The sequence below is a fragment of the Salmo salar genome, chromosome ssa06 (assembly GCF_905237065.1).
Source record: "Salmo salar chromosome ssa06, Ssal_v3.1, whole genome shotgun sequence".
Lineage (NCBI taxonomy): Eukaryota > Metazoa > Chordata > Actinopteri > Salmoniformes > Salmonidae > Salmo > Salmo salar.
The window spans coordinates 58,064,280-58,087,164 of record NC_059447.1 but is presented as its reverse complement, the minus strand read 5'-3'; the positions used below and the strand labels follow the sequence as shown (position 1 = coordinate 58,087,164).

General features: G+C 40.7%; 1 protein-coding gene across 1 annotated transcript; it reads left to right on the top strand.

The window, feature by feature from the left end:
• Positions 1 to 498: 498 nt before the first annotated feature.
• On the top strand, positions 499 to 21,317 carry LOC106607712 (gamma-aminobutyric acid receptor subunit rho-1-like). The gene is made up of 10 exons (XM_014204959.2): positions 499 to 763; positions 8,343 to 8,393; positions 11,614 to 11,720; positions 15,916 to 15,983; positions 16,132 to 16,355; positions 19,121 to 19,203; positions 19,343 to 19,483; positions 19,626 to 19,778; positions 19,977 to 20,173; positions 20,369 to 21,317. The coding sequence occupies exons 1-10, from the start codon at positions 657 to 659 to the stop codon at positions 20,660 to 20,662; spliced, it is 1,425 nt and encodes a 474-aa protein (XP_014060434.1). The 5' UTR covers positions 499 to 656; the 3' UTR covers positions 20,663 to 21,317.
• The last annotated feature ends 1,568 nt before the right edge of the window (positions 21,318 to 22,885 follow it).

The following is a 22,885-nucleotide window of genomic DNA, read 5'->3' as shown; positions in this document are numbered from 1 at the left end:
GTCCTGCTTGAATTGAAATCTCTGAGCCATTCTCAATAAAATTCTGAATCGAGCACAACAACCCTGCTATCAATTTGGTATTATGAAAACAATGAGTGGACATTATTGTGAAAACAAAGAATAGCCATTGTTTAAAACGATTGTCATAGGATTTACTTTATGAAATGTTTTACTGTATTTAAAGATGTTTGGTAGAGGGCATGTTAGCCTAGAGTCAGGTGTTCTGAGGTATTTCAGCCCACATGATCATTTGAAATAATTCCGCCCTATATATCATATAATGTCCTCAATTACGTAAATATGTTAGGCTAGGGACAGAACTGCCTTGTAGCCCACTCTCGCCTTTTAACCTGAGCTAACAGATCTGCTCTTGAGAGCCAGAAAACTGGATGTGCTCCGCTATGCTCACACATATACGATGGGGAGAACATCTGAGCCATCTGACGTGGAAGGATTTATAGGTTTAGGCGAAATTGCTTTCCCAACAGTGAGATTAAATACCTCGGATGTTTCAGTGTATTTGTGTCTATAGTATTTTGGCGCGAACGGTACCAGGGATCATGCCTAAGGGACATAAAAAGTTCTCACTGTAGCCTTTATTTTCTGAAACTAGACTTTTGGACAACTGGGTCCAGAACGCTGTCAGTGTGGACACTATGCCCACGGATGTCCTACTGCTGCTGCTACTTGCCTCGATGGTTGGCGCATCTGTGAGGTCGGTTGGTCCAAGGGGGCATGTGCTTCAGAACTACAGAAAAATCAGGTAGGCTACATGATTGATGTGTTTGAAATTGTCATAGACTAATATCAATCACCACAGGCAGCACTTGATGTGTATTGCAAGATGCTCATGGACATGCATAGGCATAGGATATGCTAATGGTTACTGAGAATGATGCTCTAGTGTGAAAGTGTACTTGGCTGCTTCTACCTCTGCTGTGACTATTATTGGCGGGTACATTTTTGGCAGGTAAGCAGGACAAAAAGCGCGGGAGGACTGTAATCTATTTGTGCTACCACCAGCTATGCATAAAATGACAATCACTTTCCCTCCCTGCTGTAAGTAGCATCATACCATTTAGATGAGATTTAATAGCCTTCAAAACAGAAATTCATCTGAAATTGGTTCATATGCTTCTCTGTAGGGGACCTTTATATATATATATTATATACACAAAGGTACGTGGACACCCCTTCAAATGAATGGATTATATAGGGTATATACACTAACGGTCAAATGTTTTAGAACACCTACTCATTCAAGGGTTATTCTTTATTTTTACTATTTTCTACATTGTAGTATAATAGTGAAGACATCAAAACTATTAAATAACACATATGGAATCATGTAGTAACCAAAAAAGTGTTAAACAAATCAAAATATATTTTATATTTGAGATTCTTCAAATAGCCACCCTTTGCCTTGATGGCAGCTTTGCACACTCTTGGCATTCTCTCAACCAGCTTCACCTGGAATGCTTTTCCAACAGTCTTAAAGGAGTTCCCACATATGCTGAGCACTTGTAGGCTGCTTTTCCTTCACTCTGCGGTCTGACTTCACTGAGCACTCCATCACTCTCCTTCTAGGTAAAATAGCCCTTACACAGCTTGGAGGTGTGTTGGGTCATTGTCCTGTTGAAAAACAAATGATAGTCCCACTAAGCCCAAACCAGATGGGATGGCGTATTGCTGCAGAATGCTGTGGTAGCCATACTGGGTAAGTGTGCCTTGAATTCTAAATAAATCAAAGACAGTGTCACCAGCAAAGCACCCCCACAACATAACACCTCCTCCTCCATATTTTACGATGGGAAATACACATGCTGAGATCATCCGTTCACCCTCACCGCGCCTCACAAACACACTGCGGTTGGAACCAAAAATCTCAAATTTGGACTCCAGACCAAAGGACAGATTTCCACCGGTCTAATGTCCATTGCTTGTGTTTCTTGACCCAAGCAAGTCTCTTCTTCTTATTGGAGACCTTTAGTAGTGGTTTCTTTGCAGCAATTCGATCATGAAGGCCTGTTTTACACAGTCTCCTCTGAACAGTTGATGTTGAGATGTGTCTGTTCCTTGAACTCTGTGAAGCATTTATTTGGGCTGCAATTTCTGAGGCTGGTAACTCTAATGAACTTATCCTCCGCAGCAGAGGTAACTCTGGGTCTTGCATTTCTGTGGCAGTCCTCATGAGAGCCAGTTTCATCATGGCGCTTGATGGTTTTTGCGACTGCGCTTGAAGAAACGTTCAAAGTTCTTGAAATTTTCCGTATTGACTGACCTTCATGTTTTAAAGTAATGATGGTCTGTCGTTTCTCTTTGCTTATTTGAGCTGTTCTTGCCATAATATGGACTTCATCTTTTACCAAATAGGGCTATCTTCTGTATATCCCTCCTACCTTGTCACAACACAACTGATTGGCTCAAACGCATTAAGACGGAAAGAAATTCCACAAATGAACTTTTAAGAAGGCTCACCTGTTAATTGAAATGTATTCCAGGTGACTACCTCATGATGCTGGTTGAGAGAATGCCAAGAGTGTGCAAAGCTGTCATCAAGGCAAAGGGGGGCTATTTGAAGAATCTCAAATATAAAATATATTTTGATTTGTTTAACACTTTTTTGGTTACAACATGATTCCATATGTGTTATTTCGTAGTTTTGATGTCTTCACTATTATTCTATAATGTAGAAAATAGTAAAAATAAAGAAAAACCCTTGAATGAGTTGATGTTCTAAAACTTTTGACCGGTATATATATAATGAGGAGGGAATTACTGGAATTAGATGCTGGCATGATGTATTTAGACTGTAGCTGTTCACGTCCATTGCTATTTGTGATGAAGCTAGGCCTATATCCACATTCTAAAGTATAGGCTATTATTGTATAGGATATTCCTTTGTTGTCCTGACTGGGTAAAGTCATATTTTAAAAGTTTGTGCTGGGAATATTTATGAAAATGTCAGTATTTCACAATTCTGTATGTATTGAGATGTGTCAGCCTGTGTTATTATTGCAGCTGGGATTGGATCCTGATGCCTACTGCATTATAGAGGGTTTTGTTTGGTTGATGCAAGGTGCGTGGTTAGAAAAATCACTTAATCAGATTACGTAACCTACATTTATTGTTATTGTTGTGGCTTTGCTACCTGAAGGTTAACCGATTGGAAAGCAGAAGAGCAACATCTCATTGTAATTAAAAGTGATTTTTAATACATCAATGATGTCACCATATAGATTTGTTGATTTATAGACTAGTAATTTGCTCCATTTGGGCTACATCTAGTACAGTTTTTCCCAATTCCAGTCCTCGAGTACCCCCAACAGCACACATTTGTGTTGTAGCCCCAGACAAACTCACCTGATTCAACTCACTTGAGGGCTTGATGATTAGTTGACAAGTTGAATCAGGTGGACTTGTCTGGGGATACAACAAAATGTGTGCTGTTGGGGGTACAATTAATGGACATTTTTGTAGTGGTTGATACACAACAAGTTTTAATATTTTTTTTATTTCACCTTTATTTAACCAGGTAGGCTAGTTGAGAACAAGTTCTCATTTACAACTGCGACCTGGCTAAGATAAAGCAAAGCAGTGCGACACAAACAACAACACAGAGTTACACATGGAATAAACAAACATACAGTCAATAATACAATAGAAAAAGTCTATACACAGTGTGTGCAAATGAGGTAGGATAAGGGAGGTAAAGTTTAACATTTCCCATTCAAGCCTTTATTTTCTGAAACTGGACTTTTGGACTGGTTGCAGTTATCCCGCAACAGGGTGATCAAATTAAGATCCGACATCTGTAGTTCAATGTGGCTGTGCACGGGTATGCCATGCAGTCGCCTATGTGGTGCTTTGAATACAGCTGGCCCCTGTCCAGTCACATAAGAAGGACTGTTGTTAACTTTTCCCTGCAGTGCTTCTTCACTGCAACCCTCATACCACATCATGTCATGTCTCAGTGCCCCAGGACTAAAGAGACAGCAGGTTTTCTAGTTACATCAGTGACCTTCTGTAGGAATAGATGTTGGTCGCAGCACGTTTAGCTATCAGCATGGCTTTTGCCAAGTGCTTGTCCTGACCAATCACATCACTTCCTTTCCCAGTCCACCTGGCACCTCACACGCAGGACAAACTCCTCATCGTATTGACCCAATGTATTCAAACTTGTGTGAACAGGCACTGTCTGTGTGCCTTGCGCTGTATTGCACAAATTACACTGCACAAATGAGGGCCCACAGTCCATTTGGTTATAAAAATTACACTGTACTATGTTTAAATAGCGATGATCTCCTGTAGGCCTTGCGTTGATCCTTAGATATTGCATCAATTCACATTTGATGTGCCAGATGTCTGCTTAGCCACAAATGGATGTTCTGGCCTCACCCTTATCGTGGTGGACCAATCCCTTAGCACAATGGACTGGCAGGGGAACTCATTGAAGATCATTGCATTACTGACTCAGTCAGTGCCTGCCTAAAACAATCAAATCAACGATACTGTCATGTTATTTAAAATCCCAGAGGCATCTGCTGAGAGAGTTAAGATTACGTTGCTTCCTGAGGCTTATTGAGAAAGAATTTAGCAGATGTGTGTACACCTTCCACCTTTACTTTCCATTACAATACCTAGAAAGGATCATAGTACAATATTAATCCTCTCTGACCTTGTGAGAAGAATATAAGGCATTGATTTGATTGGAACTGTTTATGTGGGTGATGATTCCAGTGGTTTTCTTATTTAAGCAACATGATGTTTGAAGCATTATTTGAGATATGCAGGTCAAAATAGGAATTGGCCTCGCACATCAGTGTCGGCTTGTTTTAAGATTTTTAGGTCAACCACCTTTGAGGAGCTTCACTCATGCCTCTCTCTTATTGCCACCAGAGTTCTTTCTACCGAGGCTTTTCATTTTAAGACCAAGCTTAAGCTGCTTGGATGTTTATAGCTTTGAGTATATAGGCATTACGAGCCCGATTCAGACTTAGGAAATGTACGCCTTTCCTATGCAAGCCTTTCCTATGCACTTCTCAATAGTTGGTATTCATACTTACCTTGCGCAGGTATGTAACAGGATTGGCAGGCGTGGTGCCCTTGCGCACGCTGAATACACGCTGAATAAATGTAATTAAACTGCTGAAACCCTCCCACATGCTAGCCAACAGATTTTCTCATGGAGTTTTCAGTACATTCAGTACGTTTTTTAGTACATTTATCTAAAGCCATCCCTTTACATTTGGTGTACCTTTAATCTTAATTTTCTCAACAGACTGACTAGAATATATGGAGAGAACGGTTCAGAATATTCGGGATCAATGAAAGAAAGCCATGTAAACACATGCATATTCATCTCCTTTTCAGCACCAGTTGGTAGATTTAAAAATACTCTGATCTTGTATATTATTTTGGGTTAGGAACATATTTATGAATAATACAAAAACAGGTTTGGAGAACCTTTACGCACTAAATATATTGGTGAATCAAAAATACAGTGGTTTGATTCATCCTGAAAGTTGCATTATTCAATTGTTCAATCCGTGAAATATTGGAAGGTGAGGAAAGTGTACAATAGGGGTTGAAACAGTAGTCCTATAAATCTACCCTAATAATCTTTACTATAATCATGGAACTGTGATGACAACGGTCAAGTAGTCGGGAACCATGCGCCAGTCTCCAGGTTTAAACTTCCACGTGTGGTCTGTGTTCCATAATGATTCAAATAGGCTACACGTCCCAAATTATTGCCCAATGTTATTATACTATTGCTATCGAAAGTGACAGTGGAAAGAAAGGTAAACTAATGATGTAATGGAATGATGGAAAATGTAAAGAAACTAACACTAAAGTGACAGTTATAAATGTATGTGGGTACAAAAAAATGCGCTATCTAGAACCTAAAAGGGTTCTTCAGCTGTCCCAATAGGAGAACCCTTTGAAGAACCCTTTTTGGTTCCAGGTATAATTGTTTTGGTTCCAGAGGGTTCTACATGGAACCCAAAAGAGTTTTACCTGGAACAAAAAAGTGTTCTACATGGAACCAAAAAGGGTTTTCCTATGGGGACAACCGAAGAAACCTTTTGGAACCCTTTTTTCTAAGAGTGTATAAGTGACGGTGGCTACCGAGAGTGGCTAAAAAAAAAACATTTAAACAGTGAAAAGTCCGGGCATATAATTTATACATTCTAGAAATCATAAATCAACTCAGTAGGTTTGGTGTTATACTGTCAGTTGCACATGGCTATACAGAAGCCTATAGCTTGGATCTCCAAATTTCATCCAGCATTTTATAAACTTCACTGTGGAAAAGTTGATATGCTGTTATGCTTCAGTTGGCTGCCATACAACCTGAAGCTGGGGAGACGTAACATAGTAAAAGAAAATTCAGGACACTAAAATTAGTATGATATGTTATATTTGGTCGGTATGTATTCATTTGTGGATGTCCATCATTCATTTTGTAGGATATGTTACGAATTAAAATGTGGATGATATGTTACTAAGTGCGATATGTTATGAATTTGCTTTTACCTTTACTTAACTAGGCAAGTCAGTCAAGATCAAATTCATATTTTCAATGACGGCATAGGAACAGTGGGTTAACTGCCTTGTTCAGATTTTTAACTTGTCAGCTCGGGGATTTGATCTAGCAACCTTTTGGTTGCTAGTCCAATGCTCTAACCACTAGGCTACCTGCCGCTGAGGTTAGGATAAAAGGTTAAGGTTAGGGTTAGCTAACATGCTAAGTAGTTGCAAAGTAGCTCAAATGCTAAAGTTGTCCTTGATGAGATTCGAACACGTATGCTAGACGTTCGCGTTATACGTCCACCCACCCTCCTTTCATTTTTGCCTTAAGTAACCTTCTTTCTGTCTTATGTAGCCATACCAAACGTAACATATCATACTAGCCTGTGCCATGTGACTGGTTTTACAGTTGTATCCAGCTATCATAAGGTACAACTAGAATGTAGCCTATGGAGAAGGCATTCAGAATGGAGATCAATAAAATACAGTCATCAAAACATATGCATATCTCAGTTTCAGGAACCCATGCATAGATTTAAAAACACTCTGATGTTTCACAATATGTAGGTTTAGGGAAGTTGTCATGATCCCTTGGCAATCATGGAAAAATGGGTTGAGAGTCTTTACGCACAAAAGAAAAGGAAAAAAGGTGGTTTGATTCATTTACAAAATTGCTACATTCAGTTCTTCAAACCATGGTAATGTTGGAAGATTAGTGTACATAGAATTATGATAGGGAGAGTAGTGTACAATACCCTGGTCTATTGCCCGCACTCACCATGGAACTGTGCGATGACACAGTCAAGTTTTGCATCATGCGTCAGGTTCAAACTGCTTGGTGTGCGCTTATTTAATTAGCCTACATTTTTTTACATTAAATATGGTGAACTGTTAGTGATCCTCAGCAACAACCACCGTGACAGCATTTACAGAAGAAGAAGAATGAAACGAAATGTAGACTATACCAACTGAAGGGATCCAACAGTAAATTGGCAGTTAAATATGTGTGGATATTAAGCCTACTGTGTTCAAAGGTTTCTGCAAAGAAACCACAACTAAAGGACACCAATAAGACGAAGAGACTTGCTTGGCCCAAGAAACACTAGCAATGGACATTAGACCAGTGGAAATCTCAAATTTTGATTTGTTTAATACTTTTTTGGTTACTACATGATTCCATATGTGCTATTTCATAGTTTTGATGTCTTCACTATTATTCTACAATGTAGAAAATATTAAAAATGAAGAAAAACCCTTGAATGAGTAGGTGTGTCCAAACTTTTGACTGGTACTCTATATGTTATGAGGGAATCATATCATAATTCCCAGATTAAGATTATATCTAGAGAAAAAGATTACATCAGTGAAAAAGATATGGCAGAATACCCTTTGCCCTTTTAATCCCTTAGGTCAATGCTAAAGTAGTGACTCCTCTAATAGCCTGGAGAATATTCTCCTAAAGAGCTTCTAACCTGCACACTCAAATTGAATGGTGCTCAGTAGTCCTAGCAGCTGCCTGGACAAAACAAACATGGAAATGGCACCCTATTCCCAATATAGTGCACTACTTTTGACCAGGGCCCTATCCTACTGTACTTCCTACTTTCAAGCAATGCTTTAAGCAATGCCCTGGTCAGCAACACTACCATTAAGTGGATGAATGCTGGTGCAAATCGATGTTAGTGTTATTTTTGAAGATGTCTGAACGCACATGGGACTTGGGAACAACTCTTCTGATGGGCTGTTTGAATGGACTGTGATGTTGATACAGTGTCCTTTAGATCCCATTTTTCTTGTTTTTCTTATAGATTCAAAAGAGAAGTACCACTGACATTAAAAGGACATCGAAAGGTTGGCAGGTAAGAATTCTTAATCTAAATACAGTCTCACTGACATAGAGTTGAGTCCAGAGGATCTGATTAAGGGGAGCAAAGCAACTTTCACCACTGGATTATTTACTTGGTTATTTTTATTGAACAAAAATATAAACGCAACATGCAACAATTTCGAAGATTTTACTGTGTTAAAGATCATATGAGGAAATCAGTCAATGGAAATAAATTAATTAGGCCCTGATCTATGGATTTCACATGACTGGGAATACAGATATTCATCTGTTGTTCACAGGTACCTTAAAATAAATGGGCCTCGCAATGGGCCTCAGGTACTCGTCACGGTATTTCTGTGCATTCAAATTGCCATCAATAAAATGCAATTGTGTTCGTTGTCCGTAGTTTATGCCTGCCCATACCATAAACCCACCGCCACCATGGGGCACTCTGTTCACAAAGTTGACATCAGCAAACCGCTCGACTACATGACGCCATACACTTGATATGTGGTTGTCAAGCCGGGTAGATGTACTGCCAAATTCTCTCAAATAAAATTGGATGCAGCTTATGGTAGAGAATTGAACATTAAATTCTCTGGCAACAGCTCTGGTGGACATTCCTGCAGTCAGCATGCCAATTGCATGCTCCCTCAAAACCTGAGACATCTGTGGCATTGTGATGTGTGACAAAACTGCAGATTTTAGAGTGGCCTTTTATTGTCCCGAGCACAAGGTGCACCTGTGTAATGATCAGGCTGTTTAATCCGCTTCTTGATTATCTTGGAAAAGGAGAACAGGGATGTAAACAAATTTGTGCACAAAACTTGAGAGAAATATGCTTTTTGTGCATATGGAAAATATGGAAAAAATCTGGGATCTTTTATTTCAGCTAATGAAACATGGGACCAGCACTTTACATGTTGCGTTTATATTTTTGTTCAGTATACTTATTTAAGAGTATAGCTTTTGTTAAAGTAGAACTGACAGCGTTTTAGCAAAATTACATTTTATTAAAATCGGTTCATATACACCCCCAGGAAGAATATGACACTTTTCTAAGCGAGCACTTAGATATGGTCATTTTCATAAATTCATTAAATGTTTGGGTATGACGTATAGTAGGGCATTTGTGAAAATTTTAAAGCAATATCATGTGGGAACGAAGGCCGTGTGTTTGCAGTAAATAAAACCTAATAATAACATACAGTATGTCTTGTCCAGGACCGGAGCCTACGCAGACCGGTGCGCCATAACCAATCAGAGCTAGCCTGCCATCATTCACTTTGAACTGGACTGTGTGTTTACAGGCAGTAGCAACAGAGCGATTTTAGAACATTAGAAAGCAATCACTAGGCTACCTGGGGTGGCAGGTCTTGCTAGCTAGCCAAATGACACCTGCATCTCTAGCTGTGGCCACCGAAAAGCGATATGAAGGGGAAAAGTTGGTCACTCGTCCACTCCTCCAATGACATGACATCCTCCCTGGATAACAGTCGATGAAGTTTGTAAACTTCAACGACTGTTATCCAGTTAGCTAACTCTAGGCTCCAGTGTTTAGCTTACTAAATAAATAGCTACATAAATAGATACGCTAGCCTATTGGCCACGTTGTGACTGACTTGTGATCATTTCCTTTACTAGTTTGATTGTATTGGCATTCCCAGCCCAGTTACATTCGTCCGTTTTTGTCCAGAATATTGAGTCATTGAAACTGAAACAGTGCATCCCGAATGGAGGCAGCAAACAGTGTACCTGGCCAGCTGTGATCTACAACCTGATAGCAATATTTTTTGGACTACCAAGAAATGTATTGGTGAATTATATTAATCATGCATTGAACTGAATCCATCTATTCTGCCAACAATGCCTTACTGTACGTCATGGAATTTTGAGTCAAATGTAACCTGTTTTTAAAACCTCTTCTAAAGTTGTTTTTGTTGCATAAACTAGGAATTTTATATATTTGACTGACATTGATTGTTTGTTTCATTTCTGCAAAGTTGTTAAAACGCTGTCAGTTCCACTTTAAATTATACTCGGAGTATAAAATAGTCGGCTTTAAAGCCTTTTACCAAGCCCTGTGCAATCTAGCCTCACATGCTGACCACACCGCTTACGTCGCGTGCGTGAGCGTTGCAAAATAAATGTACACATACAAGTTATTCAATCATTGCACCCAGACTGCTTGCGCGCGTCAACGAGCGTCTGCGTAGCCAGGCACTAAAATATAACTTGCTTGACACGATGCAAGTACCCGCCTCTCCCATCACCTCATTGGTTTTTAGGAGCATATACCCACGTGGGTGATTGAAAGAGGAACTAAGGTCCACACTCCAGTCCAGTTGGTGGTGGTAATGCACCTTAAAGTTGGTTGCCAACAGCCATATAAAGTCCAAAGAAGAAGAAGCCTGAAGGAGGAGAGATTACTAGAAACAAACTCGGTTTACCCTTTTATCTGTGGATGAATTGTCGGAGTAGAGGACACGCGATCAGAACACGTGATCAGGAAACTGTTGCTAGCTAATTTGTCCTGGGATATAAACATTGGGTTGTTTACCTGAAATGCACAAGGAGATGGCACGTGGGTATATGCTCCTAAAAACCAATGAGGAGATGGGAGAGGCGGGACTTGAAGCGTATCAAGCGTCACAAATAGAACCAAGTTCCATTTTAGCGCCTGGCTACGCAGACGCTCGTTGACGCGTGCGAGCAGTGTGGGTGCAATGATTGAATAACATGTATGTATACATTATTTTGCGACGCGAACGGTGTGGTCAGCACGTTATCCTTAGCATGGTGCAGGGTCAAGGTAAGTTCAGTATGCCCTGTGATGCATACTTCCAACTTGATATGAAAAGACTGCCATAATTAATTAATCTTCATGAATATAAGCATAATTCTATGGACATTCTGATAAGCTTATATCTTGTAAGCCCCTTTGCCTTCTGATTGTTATTATTATTATTGTTATAGGACAAATACATGTTGTATGTAGGGTACCATTCGATAGGATGGTTGGCTTTCATATAGCCTGAGTGCCAGTCTGTTTGTGCTATCATGACAACTTGTCACTCATTGTCATACCAAACATGTTTGGTTTGACAGTGACAGCAGTGGAGTTGGCAAGAGCACAAATAGATCTAGGACAGAATAGTCTTGACAGTATGCTAGAGGTTCAGAGACAATGAAAATAAGTGTAATTTGAAACAGTTTGTTTCATTAGCCATGTTTTTGTCCCCTCCTCGCAGCCCTATACTGAGAAGAATTCCAGACATCACCAAAAACACCATGAGTAATTCAGAACAGCTCTTAAGCATAAATGATCACGACTTCACAATGAGGCCGGGCTTTGGAGGTGAGTTTTTTTAACAGTGCTTTATTGCAAGCCGTACAAATCTATCATTATCATCATCATCCTACTGTACAGTTCACCGATATTTTCTGACATACTTTCAGTTCTTACTTAATCATGATTTATCATTAAGTCGTTGTTAAATCATGCATTGACGTCAATGACAGATTTTCTGAAAAGTTACAGCTGTTTTACTCAAGTGAAGATATAGGCCTTTATCAGTTCTCATAAGCGGATATTGGAAGCGGCTGTACACGATGTCTCGTGCTGCAGTGTGCCTTGAATTGATGAGATAACCAACTGGGATTATGTCTGCTGTGATTAATTGCAAAGTAGTAGCACTAGTCTGGAGCTCAGGGTTTCAATAACCCTTCTCTGACTTCTCTAATCTGAAGCCTTCTTGGGACCCAAATCCAGCTACTGCTTACTGATGGATTCATCCCAAAACACCAATAAAAGGGGATAAATTGGGTTGTAATTGAATTCCAAAAATGATTAAGATTCCATAATAATCTATAAAGACAGTGAATTGTAACAGACGTAAACATAAAAAATGCAGGGTAATAATTCTGCTGTGGTGTTTAAAGCCAGTGAATAGTTGTTGTGTGATTGCTCCATATATGACATATTTTACAGCATACTGACTCAACCATATATTAACGATATAGATGCAATATATCCGATATCATCTTGTGTGAATCTGCACTTGAGCATGCAACAACAGTGCCGCATAATTTTGTACTAAGAGGCAATGTAGGCTCTTATAACTGAGTCGTATCTTTGACTGTTTTACATTGTGGTTATACGTACATACAGTACCAGTCAAAAGTTTGGACACACCTACTCATTCCAGGGTTTTTCTTTATTTTACTATTTTCTACATTGTAGAATAATAGTGAAGACATCAAAACTATGAAATAACACATGGAATCATGTAACCAAAAAAGTGTTAAACAAATCAAAATATATTTTAGATTCTTCAAAGTAGCTCCCCTTTGCCTTGATGACAGCTTTGCGCACTCTTGGCATTCTCTCAACCAGCTTCACCTGGAATGCTTTTCCAACAGTCTTGAAGGCGTTCCCACACATGCTGAGCACTTGTTGGCTGCTTTTCTTGCACTCTGCAGTACAGATTATCCCAAACCATCTCAATTGGGTTGAGGTCGGGTGATTGTGGAGGCCAGGTCATCTGATGTAGCACTCCATCACTCTTCTTCTTGGTAAAATAGCCCTTACCAAGCCTGAAGGTGTGTTGGTGTAACCGATGTGAAATGGCTAGTTAGTTAGCGGTGGTGCGCGCTAATAGCATTTCAATCAGTGACGTCACTTGCTCTGAGACTTGAAGTAGGGTTTCCCCTTGCGTTGCAAGGGCCGTGGCATTTGTGGCGCGATGGGTAACGATGCTTCGTGGGATGTCAGTTGTTGATGTGTGCAAGGGTCCCTGGTTCGAGCCCGGGTTGGGGCGAAGAGAGGGACGGAACCTACACTGTTACATTGGGTCATTGTCCTGTTGAAAAACAAATGATAGTCCCACTAAGTGCAAACCAGATGGGATAGAGTATTACTACAGAATGCTGTGGTAGCCATGCTGGTTAAGTGTGCCTTGAATTCTAAATAAATCATTGACAGTGTCACTGGCATAGCACCACCTCCTCCATGCTTCATGGTGGGAACCACACATGCGGATATCATCCGTTCACCTACTCTGCATCTCACAAAGACACGGCGGTTTTACGCACGCCTCTCGGAAGAGGGAACGCAGCACCCTGCTACAACTCAACGTGGTGTGAAAGAGGTATGGGACTGTAGGTGTGAGTAAGGATGACAAAAGGCAGAGAATTACCGTTAACAAGGAATTTATTCCGTCGCACGGTAAGTTTGGGGAAAAGGGGCTGGACGGAACCAAAGCAAAGAAAGTAAATATCAAAGCCCCCTCTCCTACCTTACCTGCCTACCCACTACTTAACTAACTAGCACCACCTGGTGCACTAACCAAAATACAGGGGATGGTCCGCCCAGGTCTTTCCTAGTGTGCATAGACAGTAAACTACTACGGGTAATGTATGCCCGCGGGCCTCTTGCCTAAGCACTCCCTAGGTGCCTTCCCCTTTCCCCCAGGGAACAAATGAAACAGAAACACAAATGTAAGTAAGCAATTCCAATAATCAAAACCACAGTTCTATTGGCGCACACACACATACATCAAATCAGCAGCTACACAATACTTAAGAAAACTCTGAACAACACAAAATTAGCCATCAGCCTTCTCTCTCAGCAATCATCTCTCCTCTGAGGAACAGAACACTGGCTTATAAAGCTTCAGAAGCAGCTGTATCCTGACGAGGGGACGTGGTCAGCTCTCCAATTAGCAATGGGGGCCGACCAATCAGCTGCTTGTAGAGAATTTCAGGAATCCATTTCCTGAAATAAATACATGAAAATACACAAACCACAACACAGAAACTGGGGAACGTAACAGGCGGTTGGAACCAAAAATGCCAAATTTGGACTCCGGACCAAAGGACAAATTTCCACCGGTCTAATGTCCATTGCTCGTGTTTCTTGGCCCAAGCAAGTCTCTTCTTCTTGTTGGTGTCCTTTAGTTGTGGTTTCTTTGCAGAAATTCAACCATGAAGGCCTGATTCACACAGTCTCCTCTGAATAGTTGATGCTGAGATGTCGCTGTTACTTGAACTCTGTGAAGCATTTATTTGGGCTGCAATTTCTGAGGCTGGGAACTCTAATGAACTTATCCTCTGCAGCAGAGGTAACTCTGGGTCTTCTTTTTCTGTGGCGGTCCTCATAAGAGCCAGTTTCATCATAGCGCTTGATGGTTTTTGCAACTGCACTTGAAGAAACTTTCAAAGTTCTTGAAATGTTCCATATTGACTGACCTTCATGTTTTAAATGAATGATGGACTGTCGTTTCTCTTTGCTTATTTGAGCTGTTCTTGCCATAATATGGACTTGGTCTTTTACCAAATAGGGCAATCTTCTTTATACTACCCCTACCTTGTCAGAACACAACTGATTGGCTCAAACGCATTAAGAAGGAAAGAAATTCCACAAATTAACTTTTAACAAGCCACACCTGTTAATTGATTTGTTTAACACTTTTTTTGGTTACTACATGATTCCATATGTGTTATTTCATAGTTTTGATGTCTTCACTATTATTGTACAATGTGGAAAATAGTAAAAATAAAGAAAAACCCTTGAATGAGTAGGTGACCAAACTTTTGACTGGTGTTGTATGTAGAGATATGAATGATATGTTGTATTGCTAGCTCATCGGATACACAAACAAAATTAGTGGTTCCTTTTGGATATGGTTAAGAGAAATGACGACAGTTGCTTCTTTCAGCTGTCTGCAATATGACATTTCAACCCAGGGCAGCAGATGATAAAATGCGCAAACTAAATATGCTGAAGAGCATTCTGCTATTTTTTTATTACATTTTTGGAACACTGTAGCCTAATTGTGTTTTTTGCAGGGCTCTGGATGAAAGGGACTAGAGGAGAAAAAGCTAATTGTTTTTAATAGAATTGTCTAGATAAACATGACCCTTAAATACAGCTTCATAATCCAGACAGTTTAGTATTACAGCATTTTTTAAGTATAATTTTAGTTAGCCATTGACCTTTTGTTTTTGTCTGTATTTAATTATGTACTGTCAAGATTACCCCTACTCCGATAATTAACTATATAAGTTATTTACGAGTTACATAAATGTTAACATATCTGATTGGTTTTGTTATAGTGCTGTCAAATATATATTTTTTATCAAGTTAGTCGCAGGATTTGCTGTGATTAATCGCGATTTCTGTAATTAATTGTGATTTCAGAAATGTGCTAAAATTGAACTGTAATTTAGGATTTTTTATAAACATATGAATATTGACATCTTGATTTTGTTCAAAGTAACAGGAGGGAAGCAAAATCCGGTAAATTGATAAAGCACACTTTCTTTAACCTCAATCTTAACTTGTTTTGACATCGCATTGTTGTTTTTAACTGTATAGATGTATGTATTTGGGATGTTTTCAGTTTATTTTGAACACTGTTTTTTAAATGAGTGCCCGACATTTTTCAAAATGGACCTCAAGTTAACTGATTAACTGTGACAGCCCAATGGAATTTGTTTACTTATGTGTTTCCTTTGAATTAAGTTAAGATTTGAGTTGTGTATATTTGCAGGACCTGCTGTTCCAGTTGGAGTTGATGTTCAGGTAGAAAGTCTGGACACGATCTCAGAAGTTGACATGGTAAGTGGTTCAATACTTTCTGTGAGCTGTGATATAAAGCATCCAAGATGCATAGGTCATCCATGATTTGATGATTTGGAAAGAAGAAGACATGACAATATGTGATGGCTCTGTTGAAATACTAGCATTGTCATGCTCTGTGTTTCAGGACTTCACCATGACCCTGTATATTAGACACTACTGGAAAGACGAGCGCCTCTCTTTCCACAGCACCACCAATAAGAGCATGACCTTTGACGGGCGCCTGGTCAAGAAGATCTGGGTGCCAGACATGTTCTTTGTCCACTCCAAGAAGTCTTTCACACACGACACCACCACAGATAATGTCATGCTGAGAGTCTACCCTGATGGCAAGGTGCTCTACAGCCAAAGGTAATTCACCTGGTCAGAGTCCAACTTTAGTTTTTGTTCTCAGTTTAAAGCATACTGGTGTAATGGAAGAGGTTTAGTGAAACATACTTATGTGATGATGAGTAACCTTGCCTGAGACTGGAAGACTTGACAATAATGGATTGGATTTATATAGCATCTTTCTACCTACTGAGGTACTCAAAGCGCTTTACATAGTATGGGAGAAACTCACCTCATCCAGGGGCTGCTCTAACCTTTTGGGGGCCCTAAGCAAGATTTGGTTAGGGGACCCCTCCCCTACATTTTACATACAGGAGCAATTACAGTAGGGTTAAGTGCCTCAATCAAGGGCACATAGACAGATTATTCACCTAGTGTACTCAGGGATTCAAACGCTCTTAACCGCTAGCCTACCTGCCGCCCATAGGGCGCTGGTGAAAAGTAGTACAATTAATAGTTTTCCAACTCGCGAAAAATACATTTTACAGGGTCCCCTCTTGACAGTGGAGAGAAATATTTTCGATTTAAAGTTAATTTCTTGCAATTCTACACATTTTGCGATTGGGTGGAGAGAACATTTTGCAGTTTTATTGCTAATTTCCTGCAATTTTCTTGCAATTTCCTGTAATTACTTATGCCATGCTAACATGATCTGAGTGAGAATGACAAACAAAGTCAATGGGGGCTCCCTGGAGATCAGGGCCCCTTGGCATGTGCCCTGCGTGCGTGTTTGGTATTTGGTCATGACAGCAGGCTAGACTAAATACCGATCTAACAATTGTTAGATGACATGGCCTTAGTGACTGTAAGTGACAGACATAATAAGAGAAAAAGTAATTATGCACACATTTTGAAATTGCACCTGCTTTATTCTACTATTCTTACTCCCAATAGTAAGTTGAGACCCCACTGAGTTCCTAATTTTTTAAATGTTTTTGGTCAGGCCCGGTAGTGGCCCGGGGGCTCTAAGCAACCGCTTATGTTGCTTATGCCAGGAACCAGCCCTGACCTCATCCACCACCAAGGCTTTAGCTATGCAGATACCCCTGGGAACTGTAGTGAGTACAGTAGCTTGTTACGCAAAATTAATCCAGAAAAAGCCGACAAATGATGGGTGAAATCTAGTTTGCTAGGTCTGATCACTGTTTGGAATGGAATCAACTGAAGAGAAGTGTGTGGTGTTGTAAACACTAGTCTTTGCCAACTGGCAATTTACCCCCAAAGTGATTTCATTACGCAAATCACATAGCTGCCAGATGAGGCAGGCTAAATTTAAACCTTCCATTCTTCTTTTTTTTATTACCCATGAGCAATTTGCAAATGAAAAAGTGCTGTCATGCTGTTATTGTGGGATCTATATCCTGGCCAAGTGTGTCTATATATTTAACTTGACCAAATAGACATGCAGTTTGTATCATCACATCATCATTTAATGAATGTAGTGATAAACTGTTTGTCAGTAAAGTATAGGCAAGCTGCAGGCAAAAAGTGAGTTTGTCATTTTAGTGAGTAATCAGAATGCTGGATCCAAGAGAGACACTGAATTTGTAATCCACAGTTGGTCCATTTGAGATTTAGTCAGCAAGAGCCAGTATCAAGATGTCTGTGTCAATAGCGCCCTCTGCTGGCAGTCAAAACGCACTGCATACAGTCTTCTTGACACCTGTGGACACGGATAGTCATTAACACTTCCATCACTGGTGGAGTCAGCGATAATGCTCCCAAAACTCTGGTTTTGGGACTGTGAAGTCTGCCCTGGTAGACACACAGGCCGTCTGTAATCCCAATCTTGCGGTGGATTATAGGATTTCTCTGTCATTACGGATGTATAGGATTTGCGGAGGGACAGGGTGGTGTGTGTTCTACTTTAGATACAATGCAGGCTCATCATTAGGGTTAATCTCTCCGGGGGTTGGAACCAGAGATTTGACAGACAGAAACAGATTGGGAAGGGGATTAACTACCTGTTTACTATACGTGGACCTCCCTCCCAGAGGATCCCGTGTAGCAGCGGGTCTCTTCTATACTGAGCTGGATTATCTCCGCTATTTTCATGCATTCATCCCTGCCCTGGGGGCTCCAAATCTCCTCAAACAACTGACTCTGTGTGTACTGTATGTGTCTGAAATATGATATACAACAACACATCCCCACATCCCCCAGCCCCAACCTATTTCTCGTATTATTGTATCTACATTACTCAGTGTATTTCTTGACCTATAGGACAGTCCTTCCAGGATTCTGCGATCTGAACAGTATTATTATTTTATTATTATAATTTTAACAATTCCCGCATATTATGTTTGACCAATCACTAGTTTGACCAATCACTAGTTCTGCATAAAACGGTCAAATCATCGCAATATTAGCGCATACAACTGAACCATCACTGCAGTACAAAAAGAAGGATCGCAATTTCAACCAATCACCACACATTTACCCCATAATATGGTTCAATCAAACCACACGTCAACAAACTTTTTCCTTTGTCAGCGCATTTTCATGACAAATTGGACAAAATCATTTCATTTTGCCATGCAAAATGTCAGCATTGCTGCAGCAAAATCAAGCATTTTTGTCTGCAAAATATACATGTTTTTTCCTGTGAAAACCTGGAGAACTCATCTTAGCCTGAGTGCCAGTCTGTTTGTGCTAAAATGTCAACTCCTTGTCACTCATTGTCATGGCAAACATTGGCTTGACAATGACAGCAATAGCGCTGGCAAAAGCACAAACAGATCTGGGGCCAGGCTGTACTCAGCTGTCTGTGTTGTGTTCTCACGCAGGGTGACAGTGACATCAATGTGCAGCATGGACTTGAGTCGCTTCCCTCTGGACACACAGACCTGCTCCCTGGAGATTGAGAGCTGTGAGTCTCTGCTCTGATGACGTCACTTCCCCTTTTGACTCTCTCTCTGCTGTCACATTCAAATATATAATATAATGCACCTATTCATAGACTCTGTTTCAAGTGGTGGACACTGAACAGCATGCCCCTTTCTTTTCAGATGCGTACACGGATGACGATCTGATGCTCTACTGGAAGAAAGGGAACAATTCCCTGAGCACTGATGAAAATATCTCTCTCTCCCAGTTCCTCATCCAGGAGTTCCAAACCACCACAAAACTAGCCTTCTACAGCAGCACAGGTACAGCACTGAAGGCTGAAACAGCACTGAAGGCTGAAACAGCACATGCTGTTCACTGTGATTTATCATGGTTGGGTTCCTGTTATGCTAATACAATGCGTCGTATATAACATATGTAATAACGTTATCCTCTTCCATCCAGGCTGGTACAACCGTCTGTACATCACCTTCACCCTGCGACGCCACATCTTCTTCTTCCTGCTCCAGACCTACTTCCCTGCCACTCTGATGGTCATGTTGTCCTGGGTGTCCTTCTGGATCGACCGCCGGGCCGTACCGGCCAGGGTTCCTCTGGGTGAGTTAGCCACTAGTAGTCCAAGATTTTAGTCAACGCTTGTTCGACGCTTGTTATGATTCTGTCTTCTACAGTGTTCCATGTTTCGTTATTACAAAGCCTAAACACCACTGATATTCTGTCTTCAGTAGTACATCCTGCTGTGTCCCTAAGTTTCAATCTTTCTGATCAGACGTTGTGTGTGGTACTGTGCTCCAGGTATCACCACGGTGCTCACCATGTCCACCATCATCACTGGAGTCAACGCCTCCATGCCCAGGGTTTCCTACATCAAAGCTGTGGATATTTACCTCTGGGTCAGTTTTGTGTTTGTTTTCCTATCGGTAATAGAGTATGCTGCAGTGAACTACCTGTCTACGGTGCAAGAACGGAAGGAAAAAAAGCTACGAGAAAGGGTAAGTGCCATCTTAACAATCCGTGGATCCAAAGTGTCCATTTCTCAGTCTGTAAAATATGCTCTGGGAAAAGTTTACCATTTAAAATTCCTCTGGAAAAAAGTGTAGGCTAGATGTATACAGTATGCGCTTGTCGGATGGAAAATGTGGGTACTGTAGCTTGGGATCAAACCCAATCTCTGTGTCTGTCTGCAGCTGCCCTGCACCTGTGGCATGACCCACCTGGGCATGATGGGTAGCTACAGCGAGGAGGACGTCAACAACACGGGGAACTATGACTGTATGCTTGAGGAGAACGGCACCATGAAGCAGCAGAGGATGATGGTCCATTTGGACATTGAGGAAAACAACCAAATCACAGGACATGTGGGCTCCAGTGCCTACAGCAGCATGTGGGTCGACACCCATGCCATAGACAAGTACTCCCGGGTCATCTTTCCTGGGTCGTATACTCTGTTTAACATCATCTACTGGTCCTGCTACCTCTAAAGATGCACAGAATGGAGGTAGTTTTCCAGATATAGAACCTTCAAAATACAGAAAGTGTCACAGTATGTTGCAAAACTCTTTATACTGTGACATTTTCTGTGTTTTGAAAGTTCTAGATTCTGAAAATGTGATTGCTGACATGCAAAACATTTTGGGACTGTATCAACAGTGGACTAATGCAAATACCAAAATATAGTTTTTGAGTGGTATTTTCCTTTAAGTGAGGGAACAAAGCTATACCAAATAATTTCTGTAACAATAAGTACATTATTGTGCAGTTTAAATGAGAGTACCATCCAGAATTGCATGTCTAGGCAACTTTGTAAAATGTAAATGCGATGTTGATGAAAACAGTGTCCAAATGGTTATTTCAAACTGTGCTATACAATTTCAGGGTATCATTTTGTGTATTTTGGTTTCAAATGGACCATTACACCTTAATTGTGTTCCCCCTTTTCTGGATATGCTTGAATATGTATTGAATAACAGTACTTGTACAGTGTTTTAGCATGAATCTGTTAACTGGCTAAAAATTATTCCATGCATTTCTTTCAGTTTCTGCACACCCTTCACATTTATTTTAGTGTTTGATTCAACATGTGGGACAGGTTATTGATATTTTAATTTTGTCATTGATTTAAATGTTTTCTTCTAATGGCTGTTTGTGAATTATGTACATTATTCTTACATTTAGTTAATAGGCTACATATTTCTTGCTTTAACCGCCCAGATATGATGATGACAGTTTAATTCACGTGCAAGGAAATCTACTGGACTAACAGATTGAAGAAGACCCCAAATATTATTATCAGTAGACTTTTGTCAGATTTATTATTACATTTCCTGAATGGAGATATAAAATGTTAAGGTTACTTGCGTAACCCCAGTTCTATGCTAATATGAGTGAGATGGGATTCACGGCTCTATGGGCTTGAAGAACCAATCACGCAACATCTGTTGGAGACAGACAGGTCAAGTGGCGAATGAGGTGAGCCCCTCTCCCCCTCAGGAGGCTGAAAAGATTTGGCATGGGCACTCAGATCATGAAAATGTTCCACAGCTACGCCGTTGAGAGCAACTTGACTGGCTGCAACACCACTTGATATGGCAACTGCTCCGCCCTTGACTGCAAAGCGCTACAGAGGGTGGTGCGGACGGCCCAGTACATCCAGGATCTCTATATCAGACGGTGTCAGAAGAAGCCCCCAAAAAATGCCAAATACTTCAGCCCCCAAAGCCATAAACTGTTCACTCTGCTACCCTCCAGCAAACGGTACCAGAGCATCAGCTCTTGGACCAACAGGCTTCGAGACAGCTTCTACCCCCAAGCCATAAGACTGCTAAATAGTTCATTAAATGGTTACCTGGACTATCTGCATTGATCTGCATCTTGCACTGACTCTATGCACACCTGGCTTCGGAGAGCATGTCAGATGTCTCACATTAGAATATAGCCTACTCCCGTATCGCAGAAATGCTCTCTGAAGCCAGGGTAGTCCCAAGAACATCACCCCTCAGTGGCTTCAACAGTGAGGCAGTATACACCAACGAAGATGCAGTGACATCCAGAAGGTAAAAACGTTATAAACGTATGAGGTGTGGTCCAACATGCCATAACACAAATCTCCCTTAAGGAAATGCCTTAAAACAGTGCCCAAGAGGTAGCCATACCTCTGGTGGAATGAGCCCATTTTAGTCATTTAGCAGACGCTCTTATCCAGAGGGACTTAAAGTTAGTGCATTCATCTAAAGATAGCCAGGTCTGTAACCCGGGCTGTAACCCTTGCAATAATTTATTTTAGGGGGTAGATCAGCTTTAATATTGCAGATACAAAATAATATACAAATAAAAACCTTGCTATTATATTCTCCAATAAAATAGCCTCCACTATCCAAATGGGGGACAGCCCTTGCAGGGAGGCGCCCAAAAGTCACAGAGGTCACTGTCGTTCTAGCGCAATACTCTCACTTCATCCAAGCAAATGCGCAAATTGCATACTGGACATAAACGGTGGAGATGCTATTTTTCCGTAGAAGTGCAGGGCGGCAGGTGGAAAGCCATTAACAAAATTTTAAGCGAGACAATTTTAATTGCCACTGACAATAGGCATAAAGGTGGGTTTGGGTAAGAATGTTACCCTTGATAACCCTGGGGCAAACTGTAGGCATGAATGGTGGACTGCGTGCAGCTCACTCACTCATTGTGCAGATGTAAGTGCAAAG